The 24435-nt window shown below is 35.3% G+C and overlaps 3 protein-coding genes, 1 long non-coding RNA gene and 1 other non-coding gene across 7 annotated transcripts; 3 read left to right on the forward strand and 2 right to left on the reverse strand.

Annotated features, from left to right (window-relative positions):
• The first annotated feature begins 1622 nt into the window (after nucleotides 1–1622).
• Nucleotides 1623–6080, forward strand: LOC115997296 (ATP-dependent DNA helicase DDX11). Its single transcript, XM_031236829.1, has 9 exons — nucleotides 1623–1870; nucleotides 1967–2515; nucleotides 2608–2705; nucleotides 3303–3656; nucleotides 3835–4128; nucleotides 4203–4442; nucleotides 4531–4752; nucleotides 4987–5548; nucleotides 5713–6080. Exons 1-9 carry the CDS (start codon nucleotides 1744–1746, stop codon nucleotides 5922–5924), a joined length of 2658 nt encoding a protein of 885 aa, XP_031092689.1. The 5' UTR covers nucleotides 1623–1743; the 3' UTR covers nucleotides 5925–6080.
• Nucleotides 6081–6205: 125 nt separating this feature from the next.
• On the reverse strand, nucleotides 6206–7988 carry LOC115995848 (putative Peroxidase 48). The gene is made up of 4 exons (XM_031234997.1): nucleotides 7641–7988; nucleotides 6992–7180; nucleotides 6758–6920; nucleotides 6206–6651 (listed from the first exon to the last, which is right to left on the reverse strand). Exons 1-4 carry the CDS (start codon nucleotides 7986–7988, stop codon nucleotides 6206–6208), a joined length of 1146 nt encoding a protein of 381 aa, XP_031090857.1.
• Nucleotides 7989–10327: 2339 nt separating this feature from the next.
• On the forward strand, nucleotides 10328–12078 carry LOC115995648. Its single transcript, XR_004093546.1, has 4 exons — nucleotides 10328–10464; nucleotides 10763–10818; nucleotides 11658–11699; nucleotides 11790–12078. It is a non-coding gene; the product is annotated as an uncharacterized LOC115995648 (long non-coding RNA).
• A 1248-nt stretch (nucleotides 12079–13326) lies between these two features.
• Nucleotides 13327–19420, reverse strand: LOC115996415 (vacuolar protein-sorting-associated protein 11 homolog). 3 transcript variants are annotated; one of them, XR_004093617.1, is made up of 6 exons: nucleotides 19032–19420; nucleotides 18623–18796; nucleotides 18214–18537; nucleotides 16347–18113; nucleotides 13824–14620; nucleotides 13327–13571 (listed from the first exon to the last, which is right to left on the reverse strand). XR_004093617.1 is itself a non-coding variant. In XM_031235619.1 (5 exons), the coding sequence occupies exons 1-5, from the start codon at nucleotides 19251–19253 to the stop codon at nucleotides 14237–14239; spliced, it is 2871 nt and encodes a 956-aa protein (XP_031091479.1). In that variant the 5' UTR covers nucleotides 19254–19420; the 3' UTR covers nucleotides 13793–14236. The 3 variants fall into 3 exon arrangements, 1 of the variants encoding a protein (XP_031091479.1); XR_004093616.1 differs by having other exon boundaries at nucleotides 13327–13580; XM_031235619.1 differs by lacking the exon at nucleotides 13327–13571 and having other exon boundaries at nucleotides 13793–14620.
• Nucleotides 19421–19703: 283 nt separating this feature from the next.
• On the forward strand, nucleotides 19704–19777 carry TRNAT-AGU. Its single transcript has one exon. It is a non-coding gene; the product is annotated as a tRNA-Thr (tRNA).
• Nucleotides 19778–24435: the final 4658 nt, after the last annotated feature.

A 24435-nucleotide genomic window follows, 5' to 3' on the forward strand; every position in this document is an offset into this window, starting at 1 on the left:
TCCTTCGTATCAATGATGAGATTTTTTAGTTTTTATTTTTCCACTCCAAAAGTAAGATTAAAAAAAAAAAAAAAAAAAGACAATGCAGGATCAAGAAATACATGTTAAATCAAATCTAGTTTATTTTATCTTTTTTATTTTTAAAGATCAAATTATCCATGTAGTGTGATTGAGATGATGATTTCTTTTCGAGTTTAACCAAAGGTAGAAAACTAAGTTACTAGTTGGGCGATATCTTGATAAGGACCTTGTGGTCCAGTGACATCAATTGCTTCCTTATAAGGGAGGTTGTAGGTTCGAGCTATAATGGAGGTGATATTGATTGCTTTATGTTCATGATTAAAAAAAACGCGGTGATAATTTGATTTTTTTTTTTTGCATCTAGGTCAAATTTAAGGTGCGTGGTTTTTGAGCTTAGGGTGTGTTTTTGGTTTTTGAGCTTAGGGTGTGTTAGTTGTTGAAACTTAAGTGCGTCGATCTAAAGCTTTAGGTGCATAATTTTTTCTTCTTAAGGTGCATGGTTTATATATTTAATGCACGTCAGTTGTTGAAACTTAAGGTGGTGCGTCAGCCTAAGACTTTAGGTGCGTGGTTTTCCTTCTTAAGGTGCGTGGTTTTCATTCTTAAGGTGCGTCAGTCTAAAGCTTTAGGTGCATGATTTTCATTCTTAAGATGCCATTGTTGCAAAAATCCCCGCCTAGGCCGCCTAGGCGCTAGGCGCTCCTAGACCGAAGCGAATTGCTCCCTAGGCGTCCGCCTAGCGCCTAACTCGGCCGACTAGGCTGAATTTGGCTGAGTTAACTCGCCCAACTCGGTAGAGTTAGTCGAGTTAACTCGAGCGAGTCAGCTTTGTTAATTTTATTATTACATTTATGTATATTTAAATTTATTTATTTATATAAGTAAGAGAAGTAAGAGAGAGATATATATATATATTATATATAATATAATATATGACATACACTCACACACATGAATTAATTTTTTGTTTTTATAGGTCGCCGCCTAAAACCGCCTAGGCGCCGCCTAGACCGGTTAGGCGCTAGGCGCTAGTCTACCGCCCGACTAGCGCCTAGCGCCTACTGCAACCATGTAAGATGTGTTGTTTTCCTTATTAATGTGCTTTATTTTTCTTCTTACGGTGCGTTTTTTTTCTTTTTTAAGGTGCGTCGTTTCTCTACAGCTTGCTTATTTAATTCATCAGTTTTGTTCTGGCCAAAGACACATACATGAAGAAAAAGCTTTTCAGGAACTTATGTCAAACCTTGCAACAGAATGCACATTTTTTATTATTAATTTTGGAAAGAGAACAACATTTTGGGACAAACTAAAAATGAAAGTAAGACAGGTAAAATGGGACGGTTGGAGTATGATTTAGTGAAACTAATGCAAGTTGGATTTGAGGTGTGCCCACAAAGTTGACTTTATTTAGAAAAGTCTGGTTATAGCACCCCTAACTCTATATTATTCTTTTGATGAGCTAAACACTCTTTTTTTTTTTTTTTTTTTTTTTTTAAAAAAGCTAAAAGTTTTATTTTTTTAAAAAAGAAAAACTTTAATGTTTTTTTAAAAGAAGAATAAATGCTCTTATTCAAAATTTAATGGCGCCAGAGCGCGGGAAAAGCCTTGCACCATTAACCGTTACCGCGGGAGAGGGAGAGAGAGTGAGATGAAGATTTAACAGACTGACACCATAAGAAACCCTAATATACGTAGAGGTGAAGAAAGAGAATCAGAGCAGAAATGGACGAGGAAAAGCCCGTATTCTCAGCATTCCCATACAAACCCTACCCCATTCAGCTCGATTTCATGAACGCCCTCTATCGATCTCTTGAAAATGGCGGTATCGCAATGCTCGAGAGCCCTACTGGTAATCAAGCCCCCCTTTCTTTTCACAGAATGTTCTTTTATTTTTTGGTTCTTCATTTGGGATTATATTCAATTGAAGTGCGTATGTATGATACAGGAACTGGGAAAACGTTAAGTATAATATGCAGTGCTCTGCAGTGGCTTGTTGATAGAAAGCAACTACAGAAGGATAAACCCGAAAACCAATCAGGGCCAGATGATGAGCCCGATTGGATGCGGAATTTTGTGCTTAATACTGAAACCAAAGCATCTGAAAAGAAGGAGAAAAGGACATCTTTTAGGAAAAATAACTTTAATAGGAAAGAAAAACAGGAAGCATTTCGAGATATTGAGACCAAGGAGACTAAAGTTTTGAAGAGTAATAATGGGTTTGAAGGCATGGATGATGAAGAGTTTTTGATGGAAGAGTACGATAGTGAAGGCGAAAATGGTGGGAAATTGAAAAGAAAGAGCGGTGAGGATTCTGCGAGTTCCTCGAGTGAGGATGATGATGATGACAAGGAAGAGCAAAGATTGAAAGTTTATTTTTGCAGTAGAACCCATTCACAACTTTCACAGTTTATAAAGGAGTTGAGGAAGACTAAATTTGCCAGTGAATTGACATCTGTGTGCTTGGGGTCTAGGAAAAATTTCTGCATCAATGAAGGTACCCCACTGACATTTTTATGCTCATTGTGCTTTTAGGAGTGTGTATAACCACAATCTTGTTAAATATGGCTAGTTTGGAGTTTATATCAGATGTATTGAAGCTGGGGACCTCCACACGAATAAATGAGAGATGCTTAGAGCTTCAAAAGAGTAGGAAGAAAGAATGTTGTAAAGTTACCAAAACAAAGGTATGAATATGTCAAGCTACAGTTTGCTTTGGTCAATAATTTGTTTAGTTCCATTGTTATTTTTGCATGCACCATGATCCATAGTATGATGGTAACTCTGCTATCCTATTAACATGTGTGCAACGCCACTGTGTCCAAAGTTCTTATGCTTTCTTAGAAATTAATATGATACAATTAATTCCACTGCAACTTTTTCACTTGTTAAGATGTAAATTACTCCATATTTCACTTTTAAATTGTAAAGTATTCCTAATACTGCTTGTTTTGCAGCATCCATAACACAAACTGAATCTCTCCAGACTGTCATTCATTTGGCTCCATATGTTTAATACAGAGTTTAATCATTTTTAGATTTAGACCTTGACATCCCCAAAATTTTCAGTATCTGCATCTTGCCATTGTGTTTCAACATCTACGCATTTTATGGCAGTTCTCAGAGTAAGAAATTAAGTCTTCAAAGTGATAGATCAAACATCGTCTGAATGCTAGCATAATGTCTGACAAGACAAAAAATCATGCTTCAATATGAAATTTCTTTTATTACATTGGGTTTCAGTTTTGGGTTCTTTTGCCTGAGCTTGTGAAGCTTATCTGCAGAACTTGGGTCTGAAGGGGAGAGTACGGCGGACAAAAGCTTCATCTGGATGTCCAATGCTTAGAAGCCGTAAAGTAGAAAAAGAATTTAGGAGTGAGATTTCTCAACAAGGGCCTTTGGATATTGAGGATCTTGTTCACATTGGTCGTGAGTTGGGAACTTGCCCATATTATGGTTCGAGAAACATAGTGCCTAAAGCAGACCTTATTGTTCTTCCTTACCAATCTCTTCTTTCAAAGTCATCACGTGAATCTCTTGGTTTGAGTTTAAAAGATAATGTTGTTATTATTGATGAGGCACACAATCTAGCTGATTCTCTTATCAGCATGTATGATGCAAAAGTTACTTTGTCTCAGGTAAATAATATCTGTGCGTTAGGTTATTTTGATTCTTTGCCATTATTGAATTTAACTCTTTCTGTTTAGTGTTTTTTTTTTTTTTTTTTTTTTTTTTTTTTTTTTTTTTTTTTTAAAAATCGACATATTAAGAATAAAAGCAAGGACTTGAATTTACTGATTGCCTCTCTCATTTCAGTTGGACTGTCTGCATTCTCACTTGGAAAGTTACCTCAAGCGATTTCAGAATCTGTTAGGACCAGGAAATAGAAGATATATCCAGACATTGATGGTACTCACCCGGGCTTTTCTACAAATTTTATGCCATGGGAAGAATGCTAGCAATGCTGAACCCTTTTACCCTGCACAGGGAACTGAAAGCAGTTTTGAGTTTTCGATGGCAATTAATGAATTCTTGTTTTCTCTCAACATTGACAACATAAACCTTGTCAAACTGGTCTACTATATACAGGAAAGCAATATAATTCACAAGGTAAGTAATTGCAATTTATTCTGGTTGTGGGATTAGTCGGCTTTTGAAGCTCAAAAATGTTTCTGGCCTTTCAGGTCTGTGGATATGGAGATAAACTAGCTGCAGAAAAAGTTTCAGCCTCAAAAGATAGTGACAAAAGCAGTGATGGAAGCTCGCTATCTGGTTTCCAATCACTACTTGATATGTTGCTGTCTTTAACGAATAAAGATTCTGATGGGAGGGTAATAGTATCAAGGACAAGGCCAAGTTCTGAAGGACAAAAAGGAGGATATCTGAAATATGTCATGCTTAGTGGGGAAAAGATATTTTCTGAGGTTTGCCAACATTTTAGTTGAAGTTTATACAAACTTCTAAAGCTAGTTTTAACATCAACCAGGTCTAGTTACATACTTCTGTTGTCAGGTTCTGGATCAGGCTCGTGCTGTTATATTAGCTGGGGGAACTCTACAACCTATTGAAGAAACAAAGGAACGGCTCTTCCCATCTTTACAGCCTGATAAGTTGCATTTCTTTTCCTGTGGTCATATCATACCATCTGAAAATATTTTACCCATTGCTGTTTCCCATGGGCCATCTGGGCATCCCTTTGATTTTAGTTACAATACCCGAACCTCCTCAATCATGGTAAGCTCACTGCACCATCTTTGTCATTTTCTTACTGGACTTGTGTGGACTTGTGTTTTGCGACTGAACTCTTACTTATTAGTTAGGTGATTTTATATATGAATTCTTTTCCTGATGATGTAGTTTATCTTTCAGAATTAAGGATTTACTTGATTCTGTTCAATTTTTAAACGCTGTTGTTGCATTCAAAAACTTTCCATGAAATAGACTACTGATAATGATTTTGATCAACAGATTGAAGAGTTAGGGCTGCTGCTTTGCAATTTAGTGACATTGATTCCTGAAGGAATAGTTGTGTTCTTCTCATCATTTGACTATGAGGCACTGGTGTACAATTCATGGAAGGAATTGGGCATACTTGCGAGAATTATGAAGAAGAAACGTATATATAGAGAGCCTAGAAAAAGTACAGAGGTGAAACTTGTCCTTAGGGAATATAATGATACAATTGAAGAATTGTCCCATAGTGATCCCAAATCTCACAATGGTGCAATTCTCCTAGCAATTGTGGGTGGAAAAATATCAGAAGGTATCAATTTCAGTGATGGAATGGGTAGATGCATAATTATGGTTGGACTTCCTTATCCAAGTCCATCTGACATTGAATTGATTGAGAGGGTGAAGCACATTGAAAGCATTGGGTGTGCATCTATCAGTAAAACACCCAAACTTTCAGCCCCAACTCAATGCTTTAATGGAGATGCCCAAGCTGGGTTGAGCATCCTAAGAAGCTGCAAGCACAGAGGGAAACAATATTATGAGAATCTTTGCATCAAAGCTCTAAATCAATCTATTGGTAAGTGCTATGACCATTTAGTTTTGGAATTCCTTATTATTTTCTTTTACTTCAAAAAGACATCCCTCCCTCAACCAGCATCATAGATATTGTGGCCATTTAGCGTTCAACACGAGCATCTTTCTGGTTATTCCGCAACTGACCCCCTTTGACCTGTATTCCAGGTAGAGCAATCAGGCATATAAATGATTATGCTGCAATCTTGTTGGTTGATGGACGGTTTTCATCTAATCCAACAGAAAGAAGATCTTCCCATTTAACAAGCAAGCTTCCACAGTGGATTAATGCCCGCCTAGTTTCCTCAACTAAGAATTATGGAGAGGTCCACAGACTACTGCATCAGTTCTTCAAGTTCCATAAAGATAAAGTGAAGTGAAGTGAACAATCAGTAGGGAAGACTCAAAATAGTAGCTTCTGCTCTTTAAGCACTGATATTCCTTTGACTGTATAGTAAAGGTGTATAAACTGAAACTATATATAGATGATTGATTTCTTAAATGAATTATGCCGAAGGGTAAACTTGTTACAGCCATTTTTCACTACTGCTTAGTAATTATCAAGAGGGATTTGCTCAATTCTCAGATTGTATACTTCTTGAAACTTACCAACTAAAACAAAAACCAAAATTATCAAGTTAGGAGAACCCTCATCTGCATTTCAGTGAACTTTTCTGCAATTTAGGCGAACCCTCCCCTTTGATGCAGTCAAAACCCCAAGATTGGAAAGCTTCATCATTGAACGGCAAAATTTCAGGCGGAACAAGTTAACATCTAAAGCATATGCTTGGACCCAGGCTGCAGTTTCTTCTGCTGCAATCATTTGCTGATCTGAAAAGAGTATTCCCTTGCTTTGTAGCAGACTTTGATAGTATATTGTACCAAAACCATTTCCAGGTCCCTTGTAATCCATCTCTATTGTTGGCTGCTCGTTGGACGGTACTGGTGCTGATCCTGAGGCTGGCAGCGCAGATGATGCTTCGCTAACGTTGCATTTTGACCTTAAAAGGTTGAGGAATTCAGTATCTATAGAAGGGTCTGGCTCATTAGTCCTCCCAAGCCGGTCGCTGAAGAAATTGCAATGAATCACCCCAGTGCTGTGGCTCCCTGTGCAGCAATAGATACAAATCAGACCTAATATTGACACCTCCAACAACAAAACTTTTGATCAACCATTCACAAGTAACCATACAGAAGAATGAAAGGTCTCTACCTAAGAGGCTGACTATCTCCCATTCTTTGAAACCTTTCGATGAGAACTTCTCAAGTATCTTGGGAAGGTCATCTGTGGGTGCTGGAAGTTCATTAGTAAATTGAAAGTGCGGCTCGTTACTATCTCTTCTTCCAGTAGTCAATGGGTAGAATGGACCCCCAACCTGGAATACTAAGACTCACTTATTATATGCAAATGAAGGAAGAAAATAAGAAATATATGTCAGAGATTTACCAGAATGACACTTTCTCTTGCAGCCAGAACAACAATATCAGCACAAGAAACAACTTGTGGGCAGGCTGCTTCAAGCTCGGATTTGATGATATCAATAACATCATCACCCTTCAAGAACAAATTGGGAATTGCTGCTTTCTCACTTTCGATGCCATCAGCTGGGTCTAGCAGAACTGAGGCATCACAACCCTGATTCCAACATCAAACCCAACCCCAAGTCAGAAGAACTACATAAACAGATTTTACAGAGTTGAGAAACTATTCCCATAATCCAAACATTTCACCAGAAGTTATATGTATTACAGTATTAGAATTTATAGCAGATGCATCACTCCCTAATTTCAGCATTAATCAGAAATAAATCTAGAACTCAAATCACAATATCAACGCCAATCTCAGACAAATGAACTAAAATTTCATATGTAGAAACCTATACAAATCACTAGAATAAGTATGAACTATGAAGTAATTTATAACCACAGAATATGCAGGAGCCACAGCAGTTGAATAGCAAAAAAAAAAAAAAAACACACAGTTAAGAAACAATAGAGAGGAAATTGAAGTTCGGATTGTTGAATCTAAACTAGCAGAACCAAATACAAATCACCAAGAGATTCTGCCAGTTAAGAATTCGAACTGGAAACTTCACCTGAACGAAGCAGTCATGGAAAACGAGGCGCAAAAGTTGAGGAGCAATTCTAGGGCGCGTCATGTAGAGGCGCCGAACGACGGATTGGACTATGTGCTCCGCCTGAGGGCAAGTTTCGTCGTAGTAATCGTATCTGAGGCTCTCAGAATGCTTTGGAGCTTCAACATTGTTGCCTGTAAATGAGAACAGAGATGCAGAAAGCGATTGTTCATCAGATGAAGACCAGTTCAACATCTCAAACTCCGAAGAAGAAGAATGGTTTTTGTTGGTTTCGGCGTTCTGATTCTTCAAACAGATGATCAGAACTACGATCGTAAAGACCAGAAACAAATGTCTTTTGAAATTCATTTCTCAATTTTTTTTTTTCTGATTTTGTCCTTCGTTTATCAGAAATTCATAACAGCAGAAGCTTCTAGTCAGTGGCTATGGAGTATTACTGAAAACTCTGAGAGCGGGAAATGGGAATATTGGAACCGTTGTTTGTTACTCCGTATATGTTTGTTACGGAGTATTTCTTTTCTTTAATTGCCCTTTCTCATAATAAAACATCCGCCTTTAATTATTTCATAAATTATACTCTGCCCTTTACTTTTATTCGTCCGCTGTTATACAATTCACAATTGTTGGATCAAGTAAAAAATAAGTAGACTATGATACAAAATGATATTCAAATTATGTATTGGTAATTAAAAAATTATATATATGTAATTAATAAAAAATCAAATTATGTTATACCACATTACCATGAATCATGTCTATAATACAAGTAGACTCTGATTCAAACGATATTCAGATTATGTAACTGTAGTTAAAATATTATATATATGTAGTTAATAAATTATATATGCATTCTGTACCTTCAGTTAATAAATCTCATACTTACAGTTAACCATTTCAGTACATTTAACAAATAACTTGATAATTGCTGACACATCATATGATAGCTACAGATACAAAAACTTTCAAATGCAACTACAAAATGTGTCAACTACAGATACAAAATTTGAAGGCTATTTTTAGACATTGGTCTACATTGCAAGGTAAGCCCTGGCCCATTGTATAATTTGTCCTTGTTACATTAGGAATAATAAGCCCTAATCCTACTACATTAATAATAATGAGTCCAATCTTACATTAGGAATTTTAAGCTCATTCTTTGTTAAACTCTTGAGTTGCTAGGTACTATGTATCCTTATCGGGCTTCATTGATCCAATTACTTTCTTGGGGCGATCCAGGTAGCCCAGGCCCATTCATCATATATATTACAATTAACATATTGTAAATTTGCAGTTAATTTATTATGTACCTTCAAGTAATAAATTATGTATCTATTACATTTAACATACTATATACTTTTAATTTATTTACAGGTACATAATATGTTTACGTTAATTGCATTACATTATCTTAAGGGAATATTGTAATTTATGTCCCTCACAAATATGTTAATTTCTCACTGTTACTCCTGAATTATTAGTGGTGTAAATGTGATTACCCATCGTTTTTCAAGTTTGAATACCACATTTTTTCCTCTATTTTTCTTTCTTCATTTGTTTTGATTCCGCCGACAATAATGTTTCTCCTTCTTCCTATTAGGGGAGGGCGATATATGTCATGTTTTGAAAATTAAAAATCAACATTTAGACTACTAATAATTAAGGGGTGACATTAATAATTAACATATTTATAAAAAACATAAATTACGATTTTTTTCTTTATCTTAAATTCGTAATTAATGTCATTTTGGACGACCCACAATGCAATTATGTATTCGGGTTTGAGTTCGGTTTTTTTTTCGAGAAAATATCATTTTTAGTCCCTCAACTATAATACATGTATCAATTTTGGTCCTTGACTATTAAAAATTTTAAATTAGGTGCATGACTATTCAATTTGTATCACATTTGGTCCTTGACTATTAACATTTTCAAATTAGGTGCATGACTATTCATTTTGTATCACATTTGGTCCTGCCGTTAAATTTTCTGGCCAAATTTCCGACGAAGTCACCGGTGACCGACTAATTTATTTAATTTTTATTTTAAAAATTATTTTAATACTCTGTAACTTTTAAATAAAAAAAAACTTAAAAATAAAAAATAACAATAATAAAATAGAAAACGCCGGTCAGCCACGATGATTTCACCGGAAATTTGGCCGGAAAATTTAACGGCAGGACCAAATGTGATACAAAATGAANTTCATTTTGTATCACATTTGGTCCTGCCGTTAAATTTTCCGGCCAAATTTCCGGTGAAATCATCGTGGCTGACCGGCGTTTTCTATTTTATTATTGTTATTTTTTATTTTTAAGTTTTTTTTTATTTAAAAGTTACAGAGTATTAAAATAATTTTTAAAATAAAAATTAAATAAATTAGTCGGTCACCGGTGACTTCGTCGGAAATTTGGCCAGAAAATTTAACGGCAGGACCAAATGTGATACAAAATGAATAGTCATGCACCTAATTTGAAAATGTTAATAGTCAAGGACCAAATGTGATACAAATTGAATAGTCATGCACCTAATTTGAAATTTTTAATAGTCAAGGATCAAAATTGATACATATATTATAGTTGAGGGACTAAAAATGATATTTGCTCTTTTTTTTTCCGGTAAAAATGGGCTAGGGGCATTTTAGGGATTTTGAAAAATCACTGGTCCATGGCTCCCCATCTCCCTATTTATATATTTCTTCGGGTCAAAAGAAATTTCTTATTACGCCGCGAGGAAAAAGCGCACGGGTTAGGAGAAAAGCCATCGTTCTCAGAATCAATCAGATCGATCTCTTAACCCTAGCTTGCAACCATGTCTTCAAAGCAAGGTGCTTATCTCTCATCATCTTATCGTATTAACTCTCTTAGTTTTAATTCTAATTCCCCATCTTAATCGGAAGAAGCTTGAGAAAGATCGGAGCTTGATATTTATGGTTTTTATATCTCATCTGTTTCAATATGTATTTTTTTTCTTTCTGCCATGTGGAAGGGCAAAAATTTTATGTGTTACGATTGATTTCCTTTACTTTTCAGTTTGATCTGAGAGTAAAAAAAGTTCAAGCTTGATTTTGATATTGTTTTCTCCTTTTATAATATCTGTTTATGTTTTTTTTTTTGAATCCACAGGTGGAAAGGCAAAGCCTTTGAAGCAGCCAAAGGCTGATAAGAAAGAGTACGACGAGGTAATTCTCAAAAGATTTTTTTTTGGATATTTTGCCTAATTTTCGTTGGCTTCCGCATAGTGTTTGTTTTTTGTTGGAAAACTTTTAAAAATTAGACCTTTTATATTATCTGCTTATTTGGAGAAATTTGCTTTTGCCTTTAATTTATGGTAAATGAGTGGGTATATCTATTTTCTGTTTGCAGTAGATTTAAATTTGAATGATGCCTTGATCCTTGGATAATGCTGTAGGGTTTGTGTAGTGTGTTGTGCTAATTAAGTCCTGCTGTAGAGGCAATTGTAGTTTTCCTGATTAACTGTTGCAATATTGATTTTATGTTGTACTTTTATGTCTCATGTCTAATTTTTTTTCATGTGTAAAATCTCAATATCAAGCTATTTTACTGCCGTGCTATATAAACCAAGTTAATGGTGCACTGGATGATATAAAAATTACATACAGATTATATACGGAGTAATGTAATTATATAAATGTGTTGTGTCTTTGTGTTAGTGTTACACATTTTTCCATTTTGCAACTCAACCAAAGTATGGCATATTAACCTTTGTGTATTTTTTAAGCAAACATTGGAATAGTATTCTTATTCTATTCCTTCTTTATTCCGTTCCTGTTGTAATCCAACTTCTATTTTATATTTTAAATTCTGCAAACAAAACTGGCTATAAAAGGAAAAAGGTTGTTAATTTATACATATGATAATTGAACCTGCCAATTCATTTATTGCGTGCATTCATGCTTGGGAATCTGAATAACCCTGACTTATCTTGATAGAACAAAATATTTGTGATACTTCTAGCATCTGTTACAGAAATTACTGATTATTTTGTTTACTTTTTTAGGCTGACAAGGCTTTCCTTCAGAAAAAGAAGGATGAGGAAAAGGTGTGTTTTTTTTTTCTGCTTCTTGCATTTCCCAAATGATATTTGGCTGTTGCATATATATTTAGGGTGGGTTCCTATTATACTTGGCAGGCACTTAAGGATCTCAAGGCAAAAGCTCAAAAGGGAGCATTAGGAGGTGCAGGACTGAAGAAAAGTGGCAAGAAGTGATAAACACGATGTCCAACAAAATCATTGAAAGACTTATTGTGTATGGCTGGTTTAGATGTGTTGTTCTTCAAGTTGTTATAGATTGCATGTTTGACTTCACTAAGACCTATCCTTCATGAAACTGAAAGAACATTTCTGCAATGCTTCCTTTGAATATGAAAGTTGTGTTAGTTTTGCTCATAATGTCAATAATTCATGATTTCCTCGTAAACTCTTTGATGCCCTGGTTATGCTTTCTTTTGATCTTTGGTGCTCTTTTGTCACTAATATTCAATGTGAGATTAATCTAGTCAAGTTTTAATTCGGGGACTTGCTTGCCAAGTAATTCAGCGCCAATGGATCTGAGTCGGTAATTGTAAAATGATCTAAAATACTGGTATTAAGGAAAGATGTCAATGATTAAACATAACTATTATCAGAAACGTGTGTGAATTTTGTTTCTTTGAGCATCTTGTAGCATAGCCACAGCTTCAGTAAATGGAATCCAGTTTCGTGCTGAAGATTTATTGTGTGACAATTGATGCAAAAAGAAAAATGGTGCAAACAGTATTACTCATATTTTGTTTATATCCAAAGTTCAGCAAAACCCACTCATCTGGCATGGTAACCAACAGAGCATTGACCATTCAACGTGTACTAGACATATTCTTATTATACTCTAGGCATATTCTTATAAGAGGACATTGAGTTCTTTTCGAGTGTTTCCTTTTGATTTTAAAAAATAAAATAAATATTACTCTACTGTATATATTTAGGAGAAACTGGATATTGAAACATAAATAAAGTTTTAGGGTGGCACAACTATAGAAATATTTTTAAAACAAAGTTTTAAATTCAAGTGTTGTTAATAGAAAAAAATTCCTCTACAACTATAATGATTCAACCTACAACTACAAGTGCTTCATTTAATGCCTTGCCCTTGGACACAATCTCTTAATTTTGAGTCATTGGATTAGAGTCATAACTCATAACTCAAAAAAAAATATTAAGGCTAACATTATTCCTGCAAGTTTTAGACTTGCAAGGTGACATGAAAAATTATATGGGTTTTTTTTTTTTTTTTGGACATGTGGCTTGCTAATTAGAAAATAGAAAGCTTACGAAGCTTATTTTTATACCTTTTTTTTTTCAAAAATATTTATTATTTTATTATTAATTTGTTACTCGGTATTATATTATAATATGATGTTAAAAATGCGATCATTTTTTAAAGTGAGATAATATTACAAGGATATAGATACAAATATTAAGTAAATTGTAAATTTAATGATGTAAAAATATGACCTACTTTTGAAAGTGAGAGTATTACAAAGATGAAGATAGTCTAATATGTTAGGCGCTAATACTATTGCACCATAATCAATAATAATCAACATAATCCGAGTTATTCAAAATTTAGCTCATCAACTTCCAAAAAGATTTTTGTGTTCTCAATTATATATATATTTTTCCCACTTTAAATGCACAATTATGAAAAAAAAAATCACATTTCTACATATTCTCGACTATCACTCCCAAAGAACCAAAGTGTCACTAGGGTGGCAACCATAGCATAATACTAGAGTCTACAGCACAATCACCCTATATTCAACTATATGGAAATTTCATAGTTCCATATAGATAAAGTTTTTTTTTTTTTTGAATAGACTCCCAGCTATGAAGTCAACGGAGGAATAGGGATCCAGAGGGATGCATTCTCAGGCTCTGCAACTCCTGGAAAAGAATGGGTTTAGAATCAAAGGAGCCATGATGAGAGGAAAACACAAGGCCTCTTGCTCAATTCTACTAGTGTGTGAGGTGCTCTTGTGTATATTCTACAACTATCAAAGCAGTGAAAATTCCATAACCAAGAAGCTAGTGAGGAAGGCATGCCACAATTTTGGGATGTTGGTCTTGATACAAAAATAATATATGCATATCCTATCTATATATACATTTATATTTCTTTCCACCTACCTTTTCTGGCTCCACAAGAGCATTTCATTCTGCTTCCCTGGTAAGAATTGGTGAATGGCACTCTACAGCAAATTTCAGATTATAAGCAAAACCATTAATAAATGTCAATGGAACAGTGCCATAAATAGGGGTAACCAAAATCAGACAAAAACTACAGACCCAGGGGTTAAGAGCTTGTACTGACGAACACCAGTAACGTTGAAGACATATGCCCTTCACATGTACCCCTTGAAATTCTTGTGGAGAGGTTACCTCAGAAATGCAGGTGGCTATTTGGTAAGCAAACAAGACCCTAGATTTAGCTCAATCAGAAAACAAGCCCTCTCACTTCTTATCACAGAGCAATAAAAATTTCAAGAAACATAGTAGGTGAAACTGAATTATTTGTTATAGAGCATAAGACCATCAACATTTCAGAACTCATCGTCAGAACTGTTGCTTGGTTTATTGGCAATTCCATTGTTGCTAGTTTTGCTGATAATCCCTTTTCCAAAATATTTTGCAACCACTGAAAATCCATCTTTTGAACTTTTAACCTGCTGGAAGAATTGGTCTTGGCTTTTGGAACCTTGCTCTAAGCTTCTCTTTGACTCGACAAGGGCTCTGTACTCAGGAGCACACTCAGGGCATTCTTTCTCGTTGTCACCAAGGCAACGCTGATGGAATGAATGCATACACATGAAGTGGACAGTAGGAAGGTCAAGGGTAAACGTACAAGCAGTACATTTGCTAAGCTGAAAGATTCTGGCATTGGTCCTAAGATCTTCGGTTTCTTTTCTCATTATAGATGTCTCTTCCTGCAAAATTGCAATCCAGAAGTTCAGAACACTCACACTACCAATTCCAGAATAATTAGTTTTATAAATTTGTGGGGGAGGAGTTCAGAACATTCCCACTATTCAATTCCATTATAATTAACTTTATGGAAGCAGTTGAACATAGAATATTAAAGATAGGAAAGTCTCATACAACTAGGGTGCAAATGAGCCGAGCTTGAAGCAAGGTTGGCTCGAGTTCGAGCTCAATCAAGCTTTAAAATGTAAGCATGTGTTCGGCTTGTTAATTTTTATATAGCTTAAGCTCGGTTTGAATGGTCCGAATTAAGCTTGATTTGCCAAGTTTGAGCAAGCGCTCGAGTTTTTTTATTTTAGAATTCATTCTATAATACATACATACATTTATATATATATATATATATATATATATACACACACACACACACGCACACATATGGCTTGCGAGCAGCTCCACTAGTCACGAGCCAAAAATATCTAAGCTTGAGCTCGGCTTAGTTACAAAAGAGCTCAACTCAAATTCGAATTTGACCGATCTCGAATCGAGCTTTGACCGAGCAACTCACAAGTGGCTTGACTCGTTTGCACCCCTACATACAACTACTGTTGGATAGAAGAAATCCATCATAAGCTTTTAAAGAAGTATTTAACAGAAATTATTATCTTAAAAATTTGGACTACAAAATACTTTATCCGATGTCTACGAGTCACAAATTACGGGCTACGAAAGCCATTATCTGAAATCTGAGGACATATATACAAAGAAAGTAAATAACTCCCTTCAATTTTCCCTTTTCTAGCTAGAGGTGGTCTTTGAATTTTGTAATTAGGGACCGCGATGAATTAGGGGTGGGTTGGGGCACAGAGTACACTACGTCCACCAACTCTTCCAAACCAATCGGTCACCTCCACCTCCACCACCACCCCACTGTGTGTCTGTGTGTGGAGATTTTTAAACCCAAACCTGACCTACTGCAGGTCTGCAGGGTGGGTGCCCAGCCTTAATTATTAATACAAAATATTCTCCATAAAATTATAATAATAAATACATTTCCTAATTATAAGATTTATTTAACTAAGTAGCAACCAAATATAAAATAGATATGGCAGTTATAACATCTAAAATATTACTCCAATACACAATTTCTCTTTCATTCACATTTTCCTGGTGCTAATAATTGATTAAGTCCATTAACTGTGTATATTTGCACCAATACCCACAGATCAGGTTAGAGCTATCATCTATTCTTGTATGATAGGGAAATAATTCAAACAGCCAAACTTTAAAATAATAATAATAATAATAATCTATAGAGAGGTTACCTCAAATTACAATGGGTGTGCATGATTGGAGCAAAAAGAAACCTAAGAAAAAGTCCAAAGTCCATAGTGCATACTAGTGACATATTTAAAAAAAATGCATTCAAGAAATAACATGACTTTGTTATTGACACACCAAGTCCCCTAAGGTTCACCAATATAGAGATATTGAGAGCCATCACTAGGTCTTACCTGAAAAGGTATCAATAAGTGGTTTGTGAGTAACCAAAGCCCTCATGTATTAATAACATACATGACTCCAATATCATCAATGGGTCAAGTACATGGCTATATCAGTTAAGTGTGAGGTCATATGGGTCAATGAAAGAAGGCAAGTTGGTCAATATACTAGAATATTGTTCAATAACCAAGAAAAAGGAAATGCTAAAAATATAGATTGACGTTTAACCTGATACTTTTCAAAAGCTGTCCTGTCTTCTTCAATCAACCTTGACTCCTGTTCCAGCTTACGTACCATATAATCTTTGATTACAGAAAGTGTAAGGCATGGATTTCTAGACAGAGTCTGAAGAACAATAATGGGAGGTAAGATATCATCCTTTTCAATGTAAGTCAATACTTGTTTTGCTTCATTGGAGCAGTTTTCCCCAAGTTCACCGAAGTACTTCAATAGTTCTGCCCAAAGAGAGCGATCACCACCTTTACCCAAGTCACTGAGTCTCTTGCAGCAAGCAATTAAACCGTCATGATCATGTGCCTGCATGTAGCAGGCAATCACCTCTTTGTAGAGTTTCATCTTCTCATAAAGAAATAATAACCCTTCCCTAAAACCATTCATTTCGCATAAAATTATGGCAAGATCAACGTCATATAGTGGTTGTTCTTCTTCAGAAGGCCATGCACTCTTAAGCAAGCTTAGCCCCTTCATTTGTCTTTCTCGGAGACTTTTCTCTTCATTTACATCTGTTCTATTCAAATTTGCCCTCCCATTAAATCCTGCTTTTGAAACAGAAGGTCTTTCTGCTTTAGCATTTTCATTTCCACCAATACTAGTTTGTGAAATTGATCGGAAATCAAGGTCACGAGACAAGTATAATTCCACAAGTGTGTTATGAATGTCCACTTCAGCAGGTGAGTCCTTAACTTTGCTGGTATACTGTTCAAGGAACTCCAAAAGTGACTGTGGATAATGGACAAAAATACTAATAAAATCAATGGGAGATGGCAACATGGAAACATATGTAACACGGGTTGCAGCTTTCTTGCCTGCTTTTCCTTCTTCTGTGCAAAGCTTCATCAGTATCTCAATTGTTTCTTTGGGCTTGTGCTCTATAAGAATTTTTCCATACTCTTTAACTGTCACCCCAGCCTGACTTGGCTCAAGACTATTAATATAATTCAATGCTTCATCATATCTACAAAGGTCTTCAAGCAAGATCTTTAAGTACCAATCATGTTGCCCAGTCTTCTTGGCAACATACATTGCATGCTCATAATAATTTGCAGCACGGCATACCTTTATTGCAGTTTCCACATCAAACTTATGTTCACCAACTGAATCCTGGCATTTAATGAATGCATTCAGCTTCTCGAAATCTTTCAGTTTAGTATAACAATTCAACAACAGGGTAGTATGGTCTTTTGAAGCAAGCCCTTTTTCATGCAACTTTTCCAAGTAATTGGTAAGGTTGTAGATTCTTTGTGCATCCAAGAACTTTTGTATCACATATGAAGGCTCCAGATGACCAATGGTGTGAATATATTGAGCCATAGCCTCATCATAGTCCTGTTTGCTATATAAATGATCCCCATATTTCCTCAACACTTCAGCTGTAGCAGCGGCATCAGCTTGCTGAGTCTGGACTAGGTTAATAGCAATAGTATAAAGATTCTTCTTGAAAAGCATATCCAGCTTACTCTCCATATCCTTTTCACCAATACATAAAGCAGATTTATCCATCATTATAAGAATTATGTTACCCCATTCACAAATCATGTGAGAAACATCATTAACCACTACACTGTGTGCAATTAACCTGTTCTTCAGATCATAAACATTGAAAGTATTCCTCCCTGTTCTTTGATCAGCAATAATGCAAAGAAGGTATCCGCGGAACCAACCAAGGAACTTCTTCTCTCCTTCAAAGGCCCAACAAGGACCCCTACCATCAACCTCATAGAAGTATACAGCCTCTGGTCGACCAATTATAAACTCCTGCAAGAGAACAGTGATAAAGCTTTGTATTAATTTACTTAAGTAACGTCAATTTCATGTTATACAATCAAATAAAATCAATGCAGTTAGAGTGGCATACCGAGCGGTCACTCATTGCAACACTAGGGATAGAAGATCCAATCTGATCAAGCGTTTGCCGGCTAGGTGGTTGAGCCTGGAAGTTGAATAAGCTCACTGATCCTGGAGTGACAGCAAACAACTGGAGGGCCGGGCCATCCCCTCTAAATCCAAGACCAGTAATGGAAGCCTGGCTTTTGTTTGCATGATTATGCACCTGAAGCTTAAAGCGCTTAATACGCTCACGTGCAATATCCCCTTGAATACAATAGATGCAACCATTGTCTAAACCAATAGCAATGAATAATATTGGAGGAGCTTCCTCTATTACCAAAAATGAAGTGATCTGCAGTGAAGATTTGGCGTCATTTATCCACTCTAAAACATGAAAACACAAGTATAAGTATATCGGCAATCGAACTTGCAGAGACCTTTGCTTCAGGAAACTGATTGGTGAATATCCGCAATATTTGAACACATTCTGGAGTTGATGTACTCGTCCCCTCTGCCTGCATCTTGTCAAGGTCAAAAACTTTAAGGCATGTAGCTGATACTTTGGGAGATATTTGCTCATCTTCTCCAACTGATAGCAAGAAGTTCCGTTGCTAATTTGGCCAGGAAGGAGAAAAACAAAAGCTATTAGCTAGCATTGCATGCATTTAAATCTCCATTATCATGCTACAGACAGCAAAAACAACAGTATAAAAGGATTTACGTTTAATTATTTGATTCTCAACTCAACAAAATATCTTTACAAATTATTCTCAGATTCCTTAGCACGTAAAATAGCCGATCTATCATTGAAACATTTGGGGAAGAAAAGTTGAAATCATGAAAAACCTTGAGCTGGTGAAGGAAGAGGACAGAGGAAGCGTGAGCTTGGAAGGAGTAATTGAACTTGAGGCCACGATCGAGAAGAGAAACAGTGCCGTCGTCGCAGCCGAAGAGGATCCTACCTCTGCCGCCGGAGCAGCATTCGATCGTCCCCTTAATCTCTTCCGAGAATTGCAATTTCCCCGAGTACTTCTCCTCAAAAAACTCGAATTTCCTCCACTGATACATTTCCCTGATGATCTCTTCGTATCTTCTAAAATTCAATCGTATAATGATCCAATCTCCCACAGTGATCAGGCATTACAATATTAGTAGTGCACCTGCATTTCGTCCCATCTCATCTACACCATCAAAACTCTGAATCCTACCCACTTCAAAACACCAAATCCAAACCAGATTTTCACCAACGAATTGAGTTCGGCATAACTTTCGTTGTCTATATTTCCAAGTCTTTTGCCGTACCTCATTTTTACACGCAAGAAGATAAAATAATAATGAAACAATAAATTAAAACTACCAACAATAACAATAAATTGTTGAAATATCGCAATAAAAAGTACCGAGGGAAAGAACTACGTTGAATTGCTGAACACCGAGGATCACATGCACATTGCTATTTTGGCCAAAAAAAGAATATTTATTTGTATTTAATGTTAAAATACAAATGTCAATAAACAAGCTTTCATAGCTCAGTTGGTTAGAGCACCCGTTTAGTAAGCGGGAGGTCTTGAGTTCGACTCTCAATGAAAGCAATTTTATGTTTTCTTAGGCTGGTTCTCCTTTGCGTCAAGCTCTAGAGCATCACTTTCATCATTTGCATATTTTCTTGGTATTGATTATAGCTGTAATCTTTTTTTTCAAATCTTAACAGTTTGACACTTTTTTTATATTTTCTTGGTATTGGTTTTTGGTATTGTGAATTATTAAATAGGAGTAGTCGGGTTAATTCAATGTACACTATTGAGTAGTAATTATGAAATTTCTCTTGTCATCACCAAAAGATTTTTTTTATTTTTCTTTTAAACATCAATCCTTGTATCTAAGCTTTGCGGCAAATCTTTGAGCAAAAATACCAATCATGTGTCTAAGCTCTCTATCAAGTCTGGAAGCAAAGATTGGAGTTTGGTTCAAATATTGGAATTAAAATGATATTTAAAATTATTTTCAAAAAAAATGATATTTAAAATCAAATACTTAGTAACGATAATAACTTAGTAGAATAAGTCTCATTGTTTGGCGATAAATAAGAAGTTGAATGTAAATAAATAAATAAATAAATAATTAAAATATAAAATATTATATAATACATACGTATACATATACATATACGATTAGTTGCGATTGGTTCTAAACTCGTTCTCTCCTGAGCATGTGGTTCTTACCTACGAGCATCGTGGACATCCTCTTAGAAGACTGGTTTGGCCCGCCCAACTTGCGGGTGATGGATATGTAATCCTGTCATTTGGGTTACCCCTTCCATTGATTCCAAAAATAAATAAGAGTAATTCTACATATACTCCCAATTCACACTCCTATTTTTTACTCCATATGAGTTGGCATGTTTTGATTGATCAATTTAATAGGGGGTCATGTGTTTATTCATTCTTTTTTGTTTCATCCTCCAATCAAATTTGAACACAAGTGAGAATAAAAGTAGGGAATATAATTTTGAGAGTACATCTAGTATTTTTTAATAAATAAATAAATTTATGCATTGAGGCCTAAATTAAAGTTCAAAAAAAAAAGTTCAATTATATTACTCTATCACTCTCACTCTTCCCATGTCCTCTTCGTGCTTGGAATGGCATTATGCGTTGGGAACAAATAAAAGAAACAAAATGATAAGCACCACCACTCCCGTCAACAAACAAAAGTGCGAAATAGTTTGTTTTTGTTTGGAGAGAGTGGATCACTCGGTCAGGAATTTTTTTTTTTTTTTTTTTTTGAAAACCTCGGTCAGGAATTTGATAATAAGGAATGTTTTAATTTGTGTACTGAAACTGAAAGACCACTCCTTGTTTCCAGGAAATATGCCCTTCTTTAATGTAGCAACTTAATTAAAATCAATGCTCTTTTACTTTCTCCCAACGATCCTCATATTCACATCTCTACTTATTGTTGTTCACGTCCTCTCCGTCAAATATATCGCACAATATCTTTATAATGTAATTTATTTCTCATGTATAATTTACGAACTATTATATAAAAGCATGATTTACTTTGTGTAAAGCATCAAGTAATGATTGTATATTTTTCTCGTCACCACTCTTTTGTGTTGATCTTGTAGAAGTGATATTACATTGTTTCATTTAGTTATGGAAAATGATACATGTACTTCCAGTTTGATTGATAGAAGATAAAAATAAAAATAAAAAATTGTGGTTCACCAATTTTTCTAATATAAATGAATCAGAATATGCCATTTAAGCATGGAGTAAGAAATAGTATATAATGAGAGTATGTATAGTGTTACTCGTTAGTTATTTTGTGCTTCTTTCTTCCCTCATGTAAAAAATCATATTTACACGAAAATTGGTAATTAATAATTTAACAAGTAATTATTAGAATATTTCTTAATATATGCTAAATATATATTACCACAAATTTAGGGTGTGTTTGGTTCGAACATGGGAATCGGAATGAGAATGAAAATCAAATACAGTAAGTGAGATAAATTTTGGTGAAAGTATTTTGCATTTGTTGGTAGTGGGCGGAATTAGGATGATTACCAATATTAATGTTTGGTCATGTATGACATAATAATCGGAATAAACGTATTAAAAATACAAAAATACAAAAATTAATGCAATTAACCTTAAGAGTGACGATGAAGTGAATATGCATTGTGGTGAGGAAATCAATGAAGTGAGGAGAGATGAGTGAAGATACGACGAAATGAGAAGGCAATGAAATTAAGAGTGATAATGCTAAATTAATTGAATGATACTTAATTTAAATTAAGTAATACGTTTTGTGTTGGAAAAATAGCACTAAAATGGCATTTAAGTGGCCATTTTGTGGTACAATTTAAAGTGGGATCCACAATCGATTTGAGTCGGGTCAAAGTGGATTCGTGTTTTTCTTAGTGAGACGAAGAGATCCATATATTGTACGCTCAAAATGGATAATGGGTGAATGAGAAATTGGTTCTCAAAGTAGACCCATTTGAGATGGAATTTGAAGTGAGGAAAAGCTTATGTAGCTTTGTCCCACATTGGTTTGGAAGGAGGATTTGCCCCACTATAAATACAAGAGGCTTTTAAGGCTAATTGACTTGTATGGCATATAGGATCTCTCTCGCGCGTAGGGGGTGCAAATCAAATCCCGAACTGAGCCGACTGGACTGGATCGTGTCGTTCTGAAAATTGGCTGGCCATGATGTCGATGGTTCGCAGACTGGACTGGATCGTGACCTCGGGCCGTGAGTTATTTTGTGAATAATGGACTTGGTAGTGGGTGTAAATGTTGGTTAGTGGCAGAATGGAGGTTACTAATGGATTATCAATGCCATGATTAATGCGGTAGTGGGTGTAAATGTTGGTTAGTGGCAGAATGGAGGTTACTGGTAGTGGGTGTAAATGTTGGTTAGTGGCAGAATGGAGGTTACTAATGGATTATCAATGCCATGATTAATGCTATGATCCACTCTCCTCTACTATATATTCGTAGGTGAGCAGCAGTTTTTGAAGACACGAAGAAACACACCAACTCATCATTCCTTCTAGCCACCTGCATTCATCCCACGCCCTAGTTCGCCGGATTCATCCCACGCCCTAGTTCGCCGGATCCAAGTTTGTGTGCTCAAACGTAGGATCGTAGTACGTTTTATCCTGGGAAACCTAGACTGCAACGCTCCAGCACTTCGAGAGGCGGTAAATAAGGTTTTAAGGATAATGGCAACACGACTCGTGCTTTCAACCATCCCAAGATCGTCCGATTTTCGTCCGTTGGCTTTATCAGGTTTATTAAACCTTTTGTAGGTTTTATTTTTCCTGTGTAATTATTCTTCGTGGATATTTCCGTTGTTTTTTCCATTTTCTATTGAATTTCGAGAATCATTTTCTTACATTTTGTAATTATATGAGTAATTAATACTTATATATGTTTTAAAACGTTGTCAACCGAATAATGTGTATGACTTTTAATCTCATTTATAATTAATTTTTTAAAATAAATATTACATCAATGACGATTATGTGTGATTTATAATGTATTTTTAATTCAAATTATTTTATCCAGTTAATTATGTTTTATGTTTTGTCATAAATATTTTTTTTTTTTTTGCGTTCCAAACTGTTTTAAATTTTCACCATATTCAACAATATTTTTGGCTCAACCTAAGAAGGTACCTATCAAATGATATTTATTTATTTATTCTCATGATATTCTCCTTCTTTTATGATAAAAAAAAATCCAAACAAAAAACTAATGGGTTCACTTAAAAATTAAAATTTAATTCAAAATCCAGATTTTAGTTCAAATAATTGCAATACTGCCCATCCCTAATTTTCTTAATTTAACCCCAATTAAGTAAGTGACCAAATAGCAAGCAAGTCCAAGTGTAATTAAAAATTGACGGCCAGAGTTTGTAGGACGGATGCTCCCAGCAGTAGATGTGTTACACGTGTCCCGTTTCTCCATGCTCAGTACGAAATTTGAATGGAAGTCAAGGCGGGTGAAGAATTAGTCAAATTAACGTCTCTAAACTAATAAGGCAAGTGTCTTTCACACTGATAAAATAATATCCACAAAACGACGTAGCCCCACACCATGTGAGCCTGTGTGTCTACACCATACTCATTTTAAAAACCCCGCGGGTCCACCCTTCGACCAGAGCCTCACAAACCATGGAAGCCTAGCCAATCACAACCCTCACACGTGCCAAATTTCAATCCTCCCGTTCTTCAATTATAATAAATTAATAATAATTAATTAAAATTAGACTAATAGTGAAAGAGGTAATTCCAACAATGGTCCTCTAACTATGTTGACTTTTTAAAATTAGCCATTGTATTTTAATTTGGACAATTTAAGTCTCTTGACTTTCAAATTCTTTCCAATGTTGGTCATATCGTCAAATTTTGGTTAAGTTGAGGTCAAATAAAGGGGTAAAATTGTCCGTTCACTTGTATAGTGTATTATTACTCATATTTTTCCTGTGATATACGCTATATATATGAATATAGTCTCAGTCGAAGAGACTTTGACTAAGATTATAAGGCTTCGATTGAGACTTCGGCTGTGATTATATTTATATATACCGTGTATAGTACGAGAAAAATACGGTAATAAGAGCAATAATACACTAGACATGTGAACGGACAATTTTACCTATTCATTTGATCTCAACTTAACCAAAATTTGACGAAATGACCAACATTGGAAATAATTTGAAAGTCGAGGTACCTAA

This window comes from Ipomoea triloba, chromosome 11, assembly GCF_003576645.1.
Source record: "Ipomoea triloba cultivar NCNSP0323 chromosome 11, ASM357664v1".
Lineage (NCBI taxonomy): Eukaryota > Viridiplantae > Streptophyta > Magnoliopsida > Solanales > Convolvulaceae > Ipomoea > Ipomoea triloba.